The following is a 16,948-nucleotide window of genomic DNA, read 5'->3' as shown; positions in this document are numbered from 1 at the left end:
CTTCATCATGTATGTAAAAAATATGCCACTGAAGGATCTTAATCATGGATACTCCTCACAGTTCGCTGATGATGTGGCAGTTTGGAAAAGTGCAACAACACCAGGAATAGCAGCCACAAACATCCAACCGCAACTAAATAGAATAAGCGAATACTGTCAAAAATATAGAATAAAAATAAACACAGCAAAAACACAACTCGTAGTCTTTACGAAATTGACAAAACGCAAAAAACTACAGCCAGAAATATATATGAATAGTACACTACTTCAGACTGCCACATCGGCAAAATTTTTAGGTCTAACCTATGATTCATAATTAACATGGATTAACCGTGTAAAGTATGGCGATGAACCAACTATGCTAGGAGTCTAACTGGCAAGAATAGTGGAGCATCAATAGACAACATACTAAAAATTTACAAAATCATTTTTATTAGACCAGTAATTGGCTCGGCATGGCCAAGCGTGTTAAGGCGTGCGATTCGTAATCCGAGGGTCGCGGGTTCGCATCCCCGTCGCGCCAAACATGCTCGCCTTTTCAGCCGTGGGGGCGTTATAATGTGACGGTCAATCCCACTATTCGTTGGTAAAAGAGTAGCCCAAGAGTTGGCTGTGGGTGGTGATGACTAGCTGCCTTCCCTCTAGTCTTACACTACTAAATTAGGGACGGCTAGCACAGATAGCCCTCGAGTAGCTTTGTGCGAAATTCAAACACAAACAAACAAAGAAACAAGACCAGTAATCGACTATGCAGCTCCAGCATGGATAAGTAAGTGACAAAATAATCAAAACTAAACTACAAGCAATCCAAAACACACTCCTCACAACAATATATAGAGTTTCCAGAGCAACATCATCTCAATGTATACATAAATATTCAAACATACCAACCATACCAGATAGACTCCTACATGATACAATAATATACTTTGATAAAAATTGAATGAAAAACGAATTACTATGCGAACTAGACAGGTACTTCATACATGATGAAGTTAGTCCTAAACACATTTTAAACATAAAAAATATAATAAACAAATAAATGAAAAACTATATATATAAAATAATGAAAATATAAATAAAAAAGTAAAAAAGTGCCACCAACAAACTAGACATCTTACTGATAGGGCAAAACAATATCTATACATGTATATCAATACATGGACAGTGCCCTGAAAAGGATCGGAGTAATTAAGCTAATTCTGACCCAAAAAGCAGTAACTAACACCGTCAAACATTGCATGTCTACACAAGTAAAGGAAGAGATCAAAGAGCACCTGACCCTCCAGGGTACATACATATCATACCCAAACCCCGAGAGAGAGAGAGAGATTAATAACTATTGATATACATATTTCAAAATGCTGCTACGCTTTCTTTTTAGTATAACTTATAATCTAATTATATTTATGATTCATTTTAATTTTTTGCCATGGTAAACTTTGCTGAATAACAACCTTAACAAAAGAACTTATACTATTGACGTTACTAATTCTCGCCAGGAGACTGAGTTTATAATAGCTAGTAAAAGACGTGTAACGCATTTCGTACAAACTTGGGCTACAACGATAAGGGAACCGTTCTATGAAGACCCTGTCATATCGCATTTTATTCAGGTAAGCTATAGACTGGAAAAAGTAAAAAAAAATACATTTTTTCGAACGGAATGAAAGCAACGAACATTGAAACATTTTACGTCTTACTTTGTTTTTATACTCTATTGAGAAATGTATGGCAAATTATATTTATAGTGATGATAGTTAATGGTTTTTCAATTTTATCTAAAGTGATTTTACCTATCCCTTTCCGTGTATCACTATCTGTTACGGGTGCTGTTTTTATTTTAGATATTTTTAATAATCCGATCTACAAAATAGTTTTCCTGCATGACACTTTTACCAGCATACGGCTCACAGGTTGGTCCCAAACTAATTCATAACTCACGCTCAACACTTACTTAATATTTCTTTAAAGAAACACAATATTGGAAACTGACCCGATTCACCTAATAAGTTTAATGTTGCACGAACGAAAATTCTTCTAGAATCATGAGAGACTGTTAGAAGACGTATTGTCTAGACTCAGCTTGAACTATGAGAAGAGAAATAAAAATTCATTTTACTATGGATTCAGAACAAGCCACTGTAATAGACTTAAAATAATTACATATCTTAGTATTGTTTACTGTTGGATTGTATTTTTTTTTCTGATGTGAATTTCTATGGCAGTGTGTAAATAAGCTTATAATATGATTCACAAAATTTATGAGAAACTTCTAACAAAGAGTAGATCACAACATTAGTTAATACTGTAAAATTAATGGATAATCATATATAAAATATAGTACTGTTACTTGCATTATTCTTAGAAGTTCCTTCACGTTAAAGTTGGTTTAAACTATGAGAATATAAATTAGTGGTGAATTAAGTGATGTTTATAATTATTTTTTTAGTTTATTTAGAAAACAAATAGATATTATTCTTAATAAAAAGAAAATTTCAAAACTTTTTAGTAACTATCTTGCAACATTTGGCTACTAACTATTGTTAATTTAGATTACTTAACGTTTTATTATAGGACCTACAGACAGCGGTAGTACATGACTCGAAATGCTACAAGAGTTTGGAAGAGGAAGTAAAAATCATGACAAATTTAGTAGACACAAAGCAAAAGTAAGAACTGATGATGATGAACGTAGATATATTTTTAAGGTTCTAAAAATAAGTGTTACTTTCCGTCGTGTCAGAAATGTAAAATTACAAAAAAGTATAAAAAATAAAAGAACGTAAGATGTTCAAGTATTTCATTGAGAAGTGATATGTTACAAACCAATGTTTTAAACCTCATTTAAATTTGAAATAGTGCATAAAATAAAATAATATTCTATCAAAATGAAGAATACCAAGAATAAAATTATGAATCTTATTACATTTCCTGGTAGCTAATGATTTTCTTTGTTTAAATGGAGCAAACATTTCTCCTAAGTGACATCATTAAAACTTTGATTCGACTTTCAGATAATTCTTCCCCCACCCGCTGACACAGCGATAAGTCTACGGATTTACAACGCTAAAATCGCGGGTTCGATTCTCTCGGTTTGCTATAAGAAAACACACAGATAATTTTGTAACTTTATTTTTTTTCTATTGTGACTTTATTCTGATTTTAGCTATTCTAGCTTCTGTAATCACTCAAATACATAGTAGTACATTTCGAATAGTCAATAAATCTTTTCCAACTAAAATTAACGACTTCAGATAGTTAAGGCCAGAAGAGTTTTATTTTTGCTTTCAGAAAACTGCATATGCCCTAAAGTTTGCTAAAAGTACTGTATTTGTAATATAGGTATGCACAATTCATTACAAAATCTTATTATTTCCTTAATAAAATACCAGAAGTATAAACATATAAAGAGTGAGGATACCCTGTTTATTTTTTACTTTTGTTTATGAAAAAATATATATTATGATCACTACAATGTGGTTACATTAAGCCACAAAAGTATGTTTATTAACTAACTATTGTTTACAGTTCTTATTAACAGTATTTTCAAAGACATTTGGATCAAAAATATTAATGCGAATTAATTTGTAGTATGTCAGACTAAATTCAAATATGACTTATAACTGCTACGCCAGATATTTTCTAATATCTGTTTTGTGTTTTAGATCATTTCTATCAAGTATAATAAGAATTTGAAGTTAAGTGTTTCAGCTTTTAACAAACTGTATATAGTAAGTTATTTATAAACGAACAATAAACTCTAGTGCTTTTTCATTCTACCATATAAAAGGATACTGCAAACGAAAAGAAAAACGCGCTTTTTTGAAATTATATGCCTTCCACTGCAAATGGAAATAAAAAAAGTTCTTTTGTGGGCAATCGTTACTTATTTAATCACTAATTATATTACATTATATGAAAGTCTATCACTTGAAAGCAAGATTCTGATCACGTATTGTCGTTTTTTTTTTAATTCATGCAATCTATAGTACTTATCAAAGCAAATGGAAATCAAGAAATGTATTATTATTATCATCAAAGGTTACAGCAAGAATATGACAACAGTCGTTCTCAACGATGGAAAGTTAGTGCATCTGGCCATATTGTAAGAATGATACCTGCTGGCTCAGAAGAAGAGAGTGAACCAACCACTGGAAGACCAATCAAAGATTGGGACGAGAGTAAGTATTAGATATGCTTTGGATCTGCATTAAAACAATTTATTACCTACATAATTTAGATACTGTTTAAAGGAAAATATGGACGTAAAGTTCATGCTTCGAGTGTCTTTTAAACAGGTAAAAATATTTTATCAACTATCAACACGCATTTTCATTTGAGATAAACTGTTTTGAAGTTTCAAATTTTATAAACGTATGTAGATAGATAAACCGATGTATAAAACCTTTAATAAAATGATATTAAACTGCATACAGTTTCGATAATAGTGACAAAAGTTAGGATAATCTTAATTTTTTTTGTTTTATCAAAAAATCGCTGTGTTTTAAATCAAACTTATTCTTACAAAACACGCGAATTATCTTAAAATCGAATTTTCTTTATCCTGTGTTTTTAGCGATTTCTATAAAAATACTCTAATACCCTTATTCAAGATATACATGTATTTCACCAAGCTTGATGAAAAAAACCAAATGCAGTTACGCAAACACCATGAATAAAACGAATTAAATTTGTTATATGACGATTAAACTTTTGCTGTAGTAAAGACTGAAAATGTTAGTGAAGAAAACAACGTAAAATGTCACGTTAAGCCAGACATATAACCAACTGAAAGTGAACCGCAATTACTGTGGAAAATGCTAAACGTGACTTCATTTACTTCAAGTTAAACCAGTTTTCAGTTTGTATGTTTGTTGTTAGGCCCAAATCTACAGAATGAGCTAGATTTTTGTACTTTTCTCACTGTGAATGTCGTATCCGATTTTTAGCATTAAGCCCACACTTACCGCGGAGTCACTGGAGGCAAGTATGGAAGTAATACTTTGAAAATATATTATCATGTCCGAAAAAAAAAGTGTTTTGGAAAAGGTTCTTCGGCTTTTCATAAAAGTGTACACTTCTTGATCAAGGAAAATAAAATAACTCCTATACACTATTTGGGTAATAAACACTTTTTTGTTTCCAACTTCAAAATCAGATAGGATTTGTGTTCTTTCCAAGTAACAGAAGAATTTGGTGATATTAAAAGCGGTGACACAGGCCAATCGCCCGTCATTATATATAACACAGTTCTTGGTAAAATGAAGATTATTGAGAAATACCAAAAGCAAATGTCAATAAGTTATTCAGAATTGAATGAACAAAAGATTTCAGGTATCGAATATCAAGATTACATGAACTTAAACTAAATCTGGTAGTAGTAAGACTGTCATAAATGTTAAGTATAATCTGTTATGTTTTGTAGACATCTTTAAAACTAGAATATCCTCAGCTTATAAGAAATGACATCACGTTCCAGCTCAGAGACTTTTATTTGTGTGTATTGGTCCAAAGAAATGCATTACCAGAAACTGCCTCGATTCACCTAATAAGTTTCATATTGTACGAACGAAAATTCTTCAAGAATCATGAGAGTGTATTGTCAAGACTCAGCTTGGACTACGAGAAGAGCAAGAAAAATTCATTTTACTATGAATTCGGAACAACCTGCTGTAACAAATTTAAAATAATTACATATCTAAGTATAGTTTACTGTTGGATTTGTGTACTGGAAGATAAGTTTTGTATTGAAAATATATCATGGGAGGGAAAGATAGCTTCAAGGTCCTAAAAGACAAGGTAGAACAATTAAATGACCTCCCAGCACTGTACATGATCAGTACGAAACATCAAGTAAAACGTAGCCTGAAAGCTTCATCAATTATTTTGATTAAAATTCGAAGGGTAACATTAATCAATGCATGGTTTCCTATATTACTCAAGGATTTTCTTACTTTCAAGGCATATAAGCAACAAATAACATCAGTGAAAGCATAAAGCAATGAGTAATTATAGTGAATGGAAAGAGCTCACTGTTAATACTATGCCTTTCTCTTTATTGTATGAAAACACACTTCCTTCATAAATTCCACAGAAAAAGTGTGGCTTGACGAATTAAATTTTGAAAAGATCATAAATATTCAAGAAATGAAGAAAATTAAAATTTCTCATTTCTTTCTTTCGGTGAAATAATACAGTGTCGAATGATAGAGGTAGATAAAGCATGTACTGTAAAAAAAAAAAAAACACAACTTTCAGAGAAGCCAAAATTTTCTGCTCCCACTTTCGTGGAAATGGGTTTCATAAGTTTAAACGCAATGTTTGAAGTGTTTGTTATGAAAATACCCGCAAATTAAAACGGTGTAAATGAGGTACGATAAACTTAAAAGAGGACTGTGTGTTCTTGTTTTAGCACAGGAATATGTTATATTTTTATGGAGGAATTGATTTCCAAGATGTTTAGTTCACCGAGACAACAAACAGCCTTTCGCAGGTAAAGAAAGAAGAAGAAAGAGAAAGTCGAGAAAAAATAAACAAATCTGCTCCTGATATTTCATGTCATTTATGAAGAACTAGTACTTTCAAAAACAGTTTACCTAAAATTATTGGATTTAGTGATAGTGAAGACAATAACAATAGAACGCTATTCACTTGCTCTAGGACCCATGAAAATTTTGCCTTGCATTTATACATCAGTCAAATAGTTATTTGGGTTTACTGTGGTCCATATTGTTCAAGCAAATAACATTTATGGTTACGGTAACTGTGTTATTATTTATACATGCTCTTTTGTTGGCAGCTTTCCTCTGTGTAAAATAAACCACATGCTTGCAAGATACTGGATACATACGAAAAACAATAAAAATATCAACTACGAAAAGAGGAAATATTCGGAGATATGATTAAGTAGTTTCGTCTTGAGAAAATAGTTTGTCAAGTGCAACATCTCAGTGAATGATAAAAATTCTTGTGTATTCTTCATAGAGAGGAGTCTGCATTAAATAAAAACAACGATTAGATGATATTCAGTGAAGCTAAATGTGTGTGGTATTCTCGGCATAAATATACCCTGGTTCTCTGTGTCGTCTGCACGTGTTGGTTTCGCCAGCAGTGTTTGATAGCTGCTGATAACGTCAACATTTTACAGAAAACGTATCATAGGTACTAAAACTCTATGTAAAAATAAAACAATAACACAAAAGACATCCGTATTTCCTTGTTATTATTACTTTTAAGAAGTATAAAGGCAATTCTCAAAATAACAAAGTTTCTTATTTTGTTTTTTTATTCGTTTCTACATTTAACCAAGCATGTTGGTCAATGAAGTTTTCATATATTTTCAGTAAAAGTATATGTACAGCGACATGTTCAAATAACATTAAGATACTTATGAAAAGAATAACGGATAAATGAAAAACTAGTGACTCAGAAGTTAGCAACTTTTGTAATTTGCTACTATACAGATTTCAAGGATCGTTAAAGCAAACGTTATTATTTTATATAAAGTTTTAAGAGCAACTTTGCAACTATCTCCAGAAACGTAGCATTCACAACTTATGACTAAATTAACTTATTTATTTCACGATTGCGCTCATTCTAATCTATTTCTGTTTCTGTAGCTTAATTTTTAAGTTATTTATAAATAAACAGAAAAATGTCAGATACCTTTTTGGTGATAAGTACAAAGTTGTCCTTTAATAATGGTTAAATTAGTGTTCGATTATAGTATATTAATCTATTCTCATTATTCTTTTGAAAAAAAATTATTACCATCATATGACGCTACAACTATCTACTGTACATATTTTTGCTGGCAGTCATAGACTATTGATATATGTAGAAGTACAAAAGTTCTAAATATATTTATTACATAGTTAATATATCAGTTTAAACATATTAATTCATGTTAAACGTTTCACACATTAGGCACAGCTCATATTAAGTAGTATATATACTCTTCAAAAAAGGAAACGCAAAAGGGATATTTTTGTTATTTTAAAGAGAAATATATGTAATAACGTTACAAGCTCAGAGTATGTGATGTTACACGTGTTAAGGCACTGATTGTCAGACCAAAATGACAATAAAAGTTGTGCACTTTGAAAACGGAGGAAAACATTGGATTTTTCGCCAAAACGCATGCGTGTCCAATAAATTTGTTTGAGAGATCTGCATGTTCTGCAAGTGCAACATGTGCAAAATCCCTATAAAAGTGACGGATTCTCGGTTTCCATTGCTCAGTGTTAAGCCACCGACACGCAATACAGTTACGCCAAGACTGACTGAAGCACAACGCAACAACGCCATTGGTCGCTTGGAAGCAGGCGAATCTCGATCAGATGTTGCCAGAGCTGTGAATGTCCACCCAAGCACCATCACAAGGCTATGGAATCGTCACCAACAACATGGATCAACTCGTGACCGTTCACGATCTGACAGACCTCGTGTGACCACGCCCGCACTAGATCGCAACATCCGGTTACGCCATCTTCGGGATAGGACCAGCACTGCGACGTCTACTGCCTCAACCATACCAGGGCTGCGTAGGATTTCCGATCAGACCGTACGCAAACGTCGACGAGATTCTTAGGCCCCATGTGCAACCCATCATGGTGAACGTCAACGACATTTTTCAACATGACAACGCCCATCCTCAAACAGCCCGACTCACCACTGTCTTCTTGAGACACCACAACATCAACGTTCTTCCCTGGCCCTCCAGATCACCAGATTTAAACCCCATCGAACATCTTTGGGACGAGTTGGACCGACGTCTGCGACGGCGACAACCTCAACCGCAGACTCTACCTCAGCTTCAGCAGCTTTGCAGGTTGAGTGGACAGCCATTCCACAGGATGTGATTCGTCATCTCATCGCTTTGATGGGCAGGAGATGCCAAACAGTTATTGATGCTCACGGGGGGCATACTCGTTATTGATGTTGAGTGACGTTAAACTTCAACTAGTGAGCGTGGACTTCGCCTTTGCAGACTTTGGATGTTCAGCAGTGAATGTGCAAAGTTTTACACATGTCATACAAAACTACCCGGAATAAACTTGTTAACAATATGTCTCAAATTTTGCCTTTTGCGTTTCTTTTTTTGAAGAGTATATGTATGACTTAGTGTGAATGTGTTATTTTCATTATTTAAAACATACATTTTTTACATATTAATAGTAAGTTTCTCTCTTACACTGTGCAGAATTTGTTCATGAATGTTTTGAGTTTAAACACATTACGCCATGTTAAACGTTTTAGATTGTCCCACACAAAAATGTGTTCCGTGAGGTATATTGATTTACAATTGATGTGTAAAAATATCAGACAGTTGTAAAATACATTATTCATTAATTAATATTACTCTACTTTAGCTTTCATTTAGCTTTTGTTGTTTGTGGTATAAATACTGTGGTTTTCTGCTTCGACACTAATTTTGAACTGCAGGCCGTAGGGAAGACAACCCTCCTAGTTTTGCTCCCTTGATGTAACCATTTAATACTTTTTGCGATTTCATACTTCTAGCACAAAAAAGATTGAATTAAATTACAAGTAATTAAGTAATAAAGTCATAATAACAATTTCGTTGCTTCTTGTCCATTTCCACAAAGAATAATACAAATATATCAATTATACATCTTTCTTTCTCTTGGAATGTTTTATTTGATTAGCTAAAAGCCTCAGAGAAATTAAATGCGTTAACATGACGTAATACACTGTTTTATTAACCAGAAGGCTCTGTGTATAAAGACTGCAACTTCGTGTTTTTACATATTTTAAGTAAGACTGATCTGTCATTTCATTAATCAGAGAATCTGAAGAATGTCACTACCTTTAAACTACTGTTAATTGTATGCAACATACATGGTGTGCAAGATGACGTAAAGATTGGAATTTAATAAATTTATTACGCTTCAAGGAAATCATTTTTTTCTTTAGTTGTTTCATAAATTAATTAACAGTTTTGCTATGGTTAAAACAGGTAAGATTTTTCCATATTGAATAATTTAAATTATTAGGCATCAAAAGTGTTTTGATATATCACAGCACATTGTTTGCTTTATATTAAAACTATTGTATGTCCAAAATGTTCTTGGTAAACATCACAGGATATTATTTGCCCTGTATTAAACGTATTATATATTAAAAATTTTCCTGAAGCATCACAACATATTATTTGTTACATTTTCAAACAATTATGTGTCAAAAAATGTTATTGGAATATATCACAGCACATTATTCGCTTTATATTCAAACTATCGTATGTCCAAAATATTCCTAGTAAGTATCACAGCACACTGTTTGCCCTGTATTAAACCTATTATATGTACAAAATGTTTCTAGTAAGTATCAGAACATATTGTTTACTCTATATCAAAACTATTATATTAACTAAAATATTTCTCAAATGGCATTTCTCATCCTCAGGAAGCGCAACACAATTCAAAGCAGACATCCACTGAAAAATCACCCATACTGGGCTATACATTCCTCGGAACTCAGCACATCAAACAAAACAGAAACTCAACATATTAAGAAACCAAATAAACATAGCCACAAAACTATGCCCACCCAATAAAATTAATGATGAAATCAACAAAATAAAACAATTGAAACAATTATACAGACACCTAGATCAACAACAAACAAATGACAATAAATCCCAAGATACAACAAACTACAAAACTTTATACTGCTGCGTACCATGTATTCCCGACATCAGCGAAAAAACAATCAACATTTGGAAAAAAAACTTGTAACAAAACATAACATTCCAGTAAACATCAAATTTATTCGAAAACAAGGTACAAACCTAAAGTCCATACCATGTAAAAACTGCACTGATAAACACAACACCAACATTATTTATAAAATACAATGCAACAGCTGCCACGACTTCTATATTGAAGAAACATGCAGAAAAATGGAAACCAGATTCAATGAACACACACACACATAAACACTTCACACTTTTTGAACATTACAAATAAAATTAACACAACATAATCATAGAAAACCCCTAGATACTAACTACGGAAACAAATGTAAACAAACGCAAAATCAAAGAAGCCCTACTTATACAACAACTAAAATCAAAACTGAAACTATATATAAAGGAACATCTTTATTTCTAAACTAATTAATAATATAACATCTAACTGCAACGCCCCTATAATTCCTTACGCGTTTACACTCTCATTCCTAAGACATGCACCCGGCAACAGTCAGTTGCAAACTCTCTCTTTGTTAATCTGAAAATGGTCTAAGAAGGTCGAAACGTTGTTCTCTGCTTTATTTTCGTAAAAGTGTTAATACCCATATCAGCCGTCTTGAAATACGTTATTCATACGTGTTTTCTCATTCGTGATGTCGAGAAAACCCACTTGTAGAGAAAATTATATATACAAAAACGGCTGGTATGGATAGAGAAGCACTAGGTAAAGTAGCGAACAACGTTTCGACCTTCTTCGGTGATCGTCAGGTTCACAAAGAAAGTAACAGCTCAGCTATCAGTCAGTTACCTCTTTCTTTCTTTGTGAACCTGACGATCACCGAAGAAGGTCGAAACGTTGTTCGCTACTATACCTAGTGCTTTCTCTAACCATACCAGCCGTTTTTACATACATAACTGTTTTCACATTGTTTCAGAAGTGATTATTGAGCTATGACCGTGCGTGCAGTGTTTAAAAGGGGAGACAAAGTTTCACTGGATAATTAATTACTTATACTTACGTGTTTTAACATTAGACGTACAAATCCTTTGGAATATCTGAATATGTCCTTCCAATTACAAAAAGTATACACTTGTTAATGTTCTCACTTTTAACCATCTACAAATATACAAATGTATCTTAACAACACAGAAGAGATGTGAACGGTTTTTATTCTGTGAGTACGTTTTTGACTCAGTTGCATTTCTCTGTCCAGTTTCTTTATAGATCAAATACATTGTGTTTGTTTAGCATTAAAATTTATTTCTAGTCTCTTCAATTGAGTCAGCTAGAAAAATCAGATTTAAATCCGTAACATGCATTCTGCTGTACCTGAAAAGATCACATTCGTACAAGTTTTACATGTATTGAGCCATGTAAGGGGAGTATGTAATTTTTCTATTTTGATATTTAGTTATTCTTATGATCTAGAAAGTTTACTTTAGTAAATTTAAATAATAAATATATCTTCTCATTCAGAGTTGAAACATGTATGTATTGCTTACTCCGTCCATTATTTATGGTACATTAAGTCGTAAGTAAAACATTACTTTTACGAATTAAGGAAAAAAATCCATAGATTGTACATTATTTGCCCTTATACAAACCTTATTCTCGATTACATCAGTTGGCAATATCGCTCAGTAACATAGCGGTATGTCTCCGGACTTACAACGCTAAAAATGTTTGTTTATTTTTTGAAATTTCATACAAAGCTACTCGAGGGCTATCTGTGCTAGTCCCTAATTTAGCAGTGTAAGACTAGAGGGAAGGCAGCTAGTCATCACCACCCACCGCCAACTCTTGGGCTACTCTGTTACCAACGAATAGTGGGATTGATCGTAACATTATATCGCCCCCCCCCCGGCTGAAAGGGCGAGCATGTTTGGCGCGACGCGGGCGTGAACCCACGACCCTCGCATTACGAGTCGCACGCCTTAACACGCTTGGCCATGCCGGGCCCTACAACGCTAAAAAGGGTTTCTCCACTCGTGGCGGACAGAGCACGGATAGCTCGCTCACTGATTCGTTTTGTGTCTAATTTCAAAGAAACAAATAATTGGCAATAATATTTTCTCAATATATATAATAAGAATTGCAACACAATTAACGAATCAATGCATAACTTATGGAATTTAGATTTTCATATATTGTCAAGTTTGAATCACAGACGATATAATGTAGCGTCTACTGATAATATTTAATTTATCTGATACTAATATATTAAAAATTTTGTGAGATATTGTAGAACACGGTTTTTATATACTAGTCGCGCAGACAGTTTTGTGGAAATACCTACTGAAATGTGTTTATATTATGTTTGTTGTAAAGTTGATGTCGTTTTATAAAATTCAGAAACAATGAAAACATAATTATTCAGCCTGTGGCCGAATTAAGTAACTAAACAAAAATTTTCTTTTCCTCTTGTACTCACTCAGTTGAACAATTCACAGAGGGGCACGAAACAGCAGCATCTAATGTACAAAAACATTGACTACCAAAACACATAACTCTCTATATTTGCAGTGAATTAATAATAACGGACTCATAATGTTAGAAAAACACGTAGGTTCAAGAAGGGTTGTAGTAACGGAGATGAGGTTTATAAAATCTGTTTATTACAAAATATGTGTCTATCATTATAAACATATCAATAAATGAAATGTTGATATTTGCCTTGTATTTAGAAAATAAAATAATTATTAAAAACGCAACCTACACTTTCTTTCAACCAACCTCTTCAAGATTAGCAATTTAAGAGGGATAGACTCCACTTCCTTTTATTTCTGACTCAGTGTTCGACAAATGCAAAAGACTGACCAAAATTAAGTAAAATATAGAGGGTTTAATCCAACTAAATCTGTTTCATGATGCATTTTCTTATAAAAGCATTTTTTTTCAAAAATATTAAAAATCAATATTTACTTTAACTAGAGTTTCAAATATTTTAATATATTTCTTACGATTTATATTTTATATCTTCTATTTAGTTATATTCCGTGTCCATTGTGCCGACCACACTTACACAACGCTAAAAACTGTTGTTGGGGCCACTTCAAAAACGATAAAAGAATGTGCTGCTGATAAACTGGGCCTGAAGGATGACCTCGTGTTGGTGGAGGTCAAATCAAGTGGCGGTCAGTACAAGTTATATTAAGTTCGTGTTTGACTTGACTGTTTTATTGTTTGTTATATAATGCTTAGATATTACAAAATGTCCATATACAACCTATCTGCTGGAGTTATAATTTAATTAAAAGTTGGTTATTAGAACAACAGAAAGACGAGTTTGACTACGTATTTACCAATAAATATATAATTAAATAAAAATAATGTTATCGAAAATGCATAGTTCTTTAGTCAAAGTACAGATTAGCAATAGAGTAACATCAAGTATTTGTTGTTCGTATTATCAAAACTTCACAAGTAAGTCATCTAATTATGCGTAAACGACTTGTTAGATGTAAGCAAGCTTATGGTGTCAATGCTTGACTTAGCGCTAATAATAATAATGGAACATAATTTAGTATACATCTTTCTATATGAATCAGTAAAAGCAGGACCGATCACAGCCCATTTACTTGCATATTGGGTCGTGGGTGTTTTATAAATGGTATAAACTTAGTAGTTAGAATGACGAAGTTGGTCATGAAAAATATATATGTAAAAAACGGCTCGTTTGGCTTTAGAAAATTTTTTACGTAAAGGAACGAACATCGTCAGGTTCACAAAGAAGGAAAGAGGTAACTGACCGGAAGCTGACCACATGTTTGAAAGAGGTTGTGTAACTGAGTTTGGAATGTAGAGGGCGTGCTTAGATGTTTAAATATATAATTTTATATTATTTATTTTATTATTATTATTTATTATGTTATTTTTAATATATGTATAAAGGTGTTCCTTTGTATTGGTTTATTTTGGGCTTGAGTTGTTGCATAAGTAAGGCTTCTTTAATTTTGCGTTTGTTTATGTTTGTTTCTTTATTTAGTATTTGAGTGTTTTCTATGGTTATGTTGTGTTTATTTGACTTGCAGTATTCGAAAACGTGTGAAGGTGACTTTTTATGTTCTTTGAATCTGGTTTCCATTTTTCTACTTGTTTCTCCAATAAAGAAGTCGTGGCAGTTATTACATTGTATTTTATAAATAATGTTGCTGTGGTGTTGGTCAGTATAGTTTTCACGTAGTATAGACCTTAGATGGTTTTGGAATAAATTTAGTATGAACTAGAATGTCATATTTTGTTACTAGTTTTTGCGAAATGTTGATTATTTTTCTGCTGATGTCGGGAATATATGGTATGCAGCAGTATATGATTTACTATATATCTCACGAATCAAAAAATCACGAAACCACATGGCAAATACGCATTTAATCTAGTATTGTTTTGGAGTTACTAATAATTATTTTTATTTTCATTTTATTTATCATTGAGGACACAGTAATTATTAATAGAATTTTAAGTGTAGCAAACAATCCTTCTTTTAGCATTTGCTTGAGCTTCCAGCTCAACATATTCACGCTCATCCATTAATTTTCGTTTGGTGACTGTTCTATTAGTCCAAGTTTGAATTGGTGATAGAATGCTAATACTTTTGGATATTCTTCACTAAATTTTGTTTTAATAGTTAGAAGCAATTGCTCTTTTAATAAATATTTATATTCGTTAGACGTATTCCTTTCTTTGAAACTATTATTACTCGGGACATCAGTGGAATTTTCTCTCCGTGATTCGTATTCACTGGAAGCGTCAACCTCGTCCAAAATACATTTTTCGTCAATGTTGCCAAATGTATATACTTTAGTGTTCATGTCTCTTGTTGGTTACTAATACAATACTCTAAATCACAAGTATTTGTCTAAAAGCAGCAAATTAATATATTTTTTCACTAAAACAGAACGTGATATTCTTCTACGATTTTATAGATCAACTGAAGCCAAACAGTATCCTGATTTCCTGTTCATTTCAAAACTATCACTTTACATTAATAAGTAGAAATAAATCTTCATGTAACTTCTATTTACTCACGTAGCATTACGAAAAGTGTTTATACTTAATTTATGATGGGCTTGGCATGGCCTAGCGCTTTAAGGCGTGCGCTTCGTAATCTGAGGGTCGCGGGTTCGCGCCCGAGTCGCGCCAAACATGCTCGCCCTCCCAGCCGTGGGGGCGTTATAATGTGACGGTCAATCCCACTATTCGTTGGTAAAAGAATAGCACAAGAGTTGGCGGTGGGTGGTGATGACTAGCTACCTTCCCTCTAGTCTTACACTGCTAAATTAGGGACGGCTAGCACAGATAACCCTCGAGTAGCTTTGTGCGAAATTCCAAAACAAACAAACAAACTTAATTTATGAACACATCGCGTTGTAAACACTAACTTCAGAGAATATAGGAATTAATATTGCTATTTAAACACAGTAGATTGTTTGAGACACTGATCAATTAAACTATATAATACGGAAGCAAAATGAAAGATAATTCGTTAATTGTAATCACAGTATGTACTGTATTAGAACAACAGTTGAACTAACATCGGGCTGTCGGTCAGTTAAACGGGGTTCCTACTCGTTTTATGTGTACAATAAATTTGAATTAGACCGATGTTTGTACATTCTATTCATTCAAGCATTTACTGTAGCTGCATTTTATAATATATAATTATAAATTCGTTGGTAGCGAAGATGGTAAACAACTATGTGTATGTGTCATAGTTAAAATAAGCCAAATCCTTAAGCATGACTTGACAAGGACTTATTTCACAGCTGCATCTATTGATGTTTAGTGTTTTAGATACCGCTTTGGTAGTTACTTCGATACAGCTGTGATATTTATTAACCAGAAAGAAAACAATGTAGAAAGACTAGAGAAAGACCAAAATCATGAGTTATTTTTGTGATTTCATCATTATGCTTGTTTCGTGAATAGACGATATCATAACTGTAAACTTTTAATACATCATTCATTATTGCATCATAAGATTTTACCAGTTCACACCACTGTTTTCTATTCTTTGCAGAGAGAATTGTCTTCAAAGACTTCGAAGTCAGTGTTCCTACGGGGCTCAGCATCAGTGGCAGGATATTTATATCTCCAACTGACCATTTAGATGCTTTGGTAAGTCACTGTATGAAGGTAGAACGAATATTTGTTTCTGATATAAAGCTAATTCACTGGCAGATGAAATGCAACAAGAACAACGAGATGTATTTTTACAATATCAATTCGAAAACGAA

The 16,948-nt window shown here is 32.8% G+C and overlaps 1 protein-coding gene across 2 annotated transcripts in view; it reads left to right on the top strand.

Moving 5' to 3' along the window:
* LOC143252943 (rap guanine nucleotide exchange factor 4-like) overlaps nucleotides 1–16,948 on the top strand; it is a 124,610-nt gene that overhangs the window by 83,307 nt on the left and 24,355 nt on the right. For both annotated transcript variants that reach the window (XM_076505843.1, XM_076505844.1), the window contains exons 17-21: nucleotides 1,472–1,616; nucleotides 2,578–2,672; nucleotides 4,045–4,184; nucleotides 13,703–13,849; nucleotides 16,732–16,829. In XM_076505843.1, the coding sequence (XP_076361958.1) occupies nucleotides 1,472–1,616; nucleotides 2,578–2,672; nucleotides 4,045–4,184; nucleotides 13,703–13,849; nucleotides 16,732–16,829 (625 nt within the window). The remainder of the gene's footprint in view (nucleotides 1–1,471; nucleotides 1,617–2,577; nucleotides 2,673–4,044; nucleotides 4,185–13,702; nucleotides 13,850–16,731; nucleotides 16,830–16,948) is intronic.

The sequence above is a fragment of the Tachypleus tridentatus genome, chromosome 6, assembly GCF_004210375.1.
Source record: "Tachypleus tridentatus isolate NWPU-2018 chromosome 6, ASM421037v1, whole genome shotgun sequence".
Taxonomy (NCBI): Eukaryota; Metazoa; Arthropoda; class Merostomata; order Xiphosura; family Limulidae; genus Tachypleus; species Tachypleus tridentatus.
This window is presented reverse-complemented; position numbering and strand designations above follow the sequence as displayed.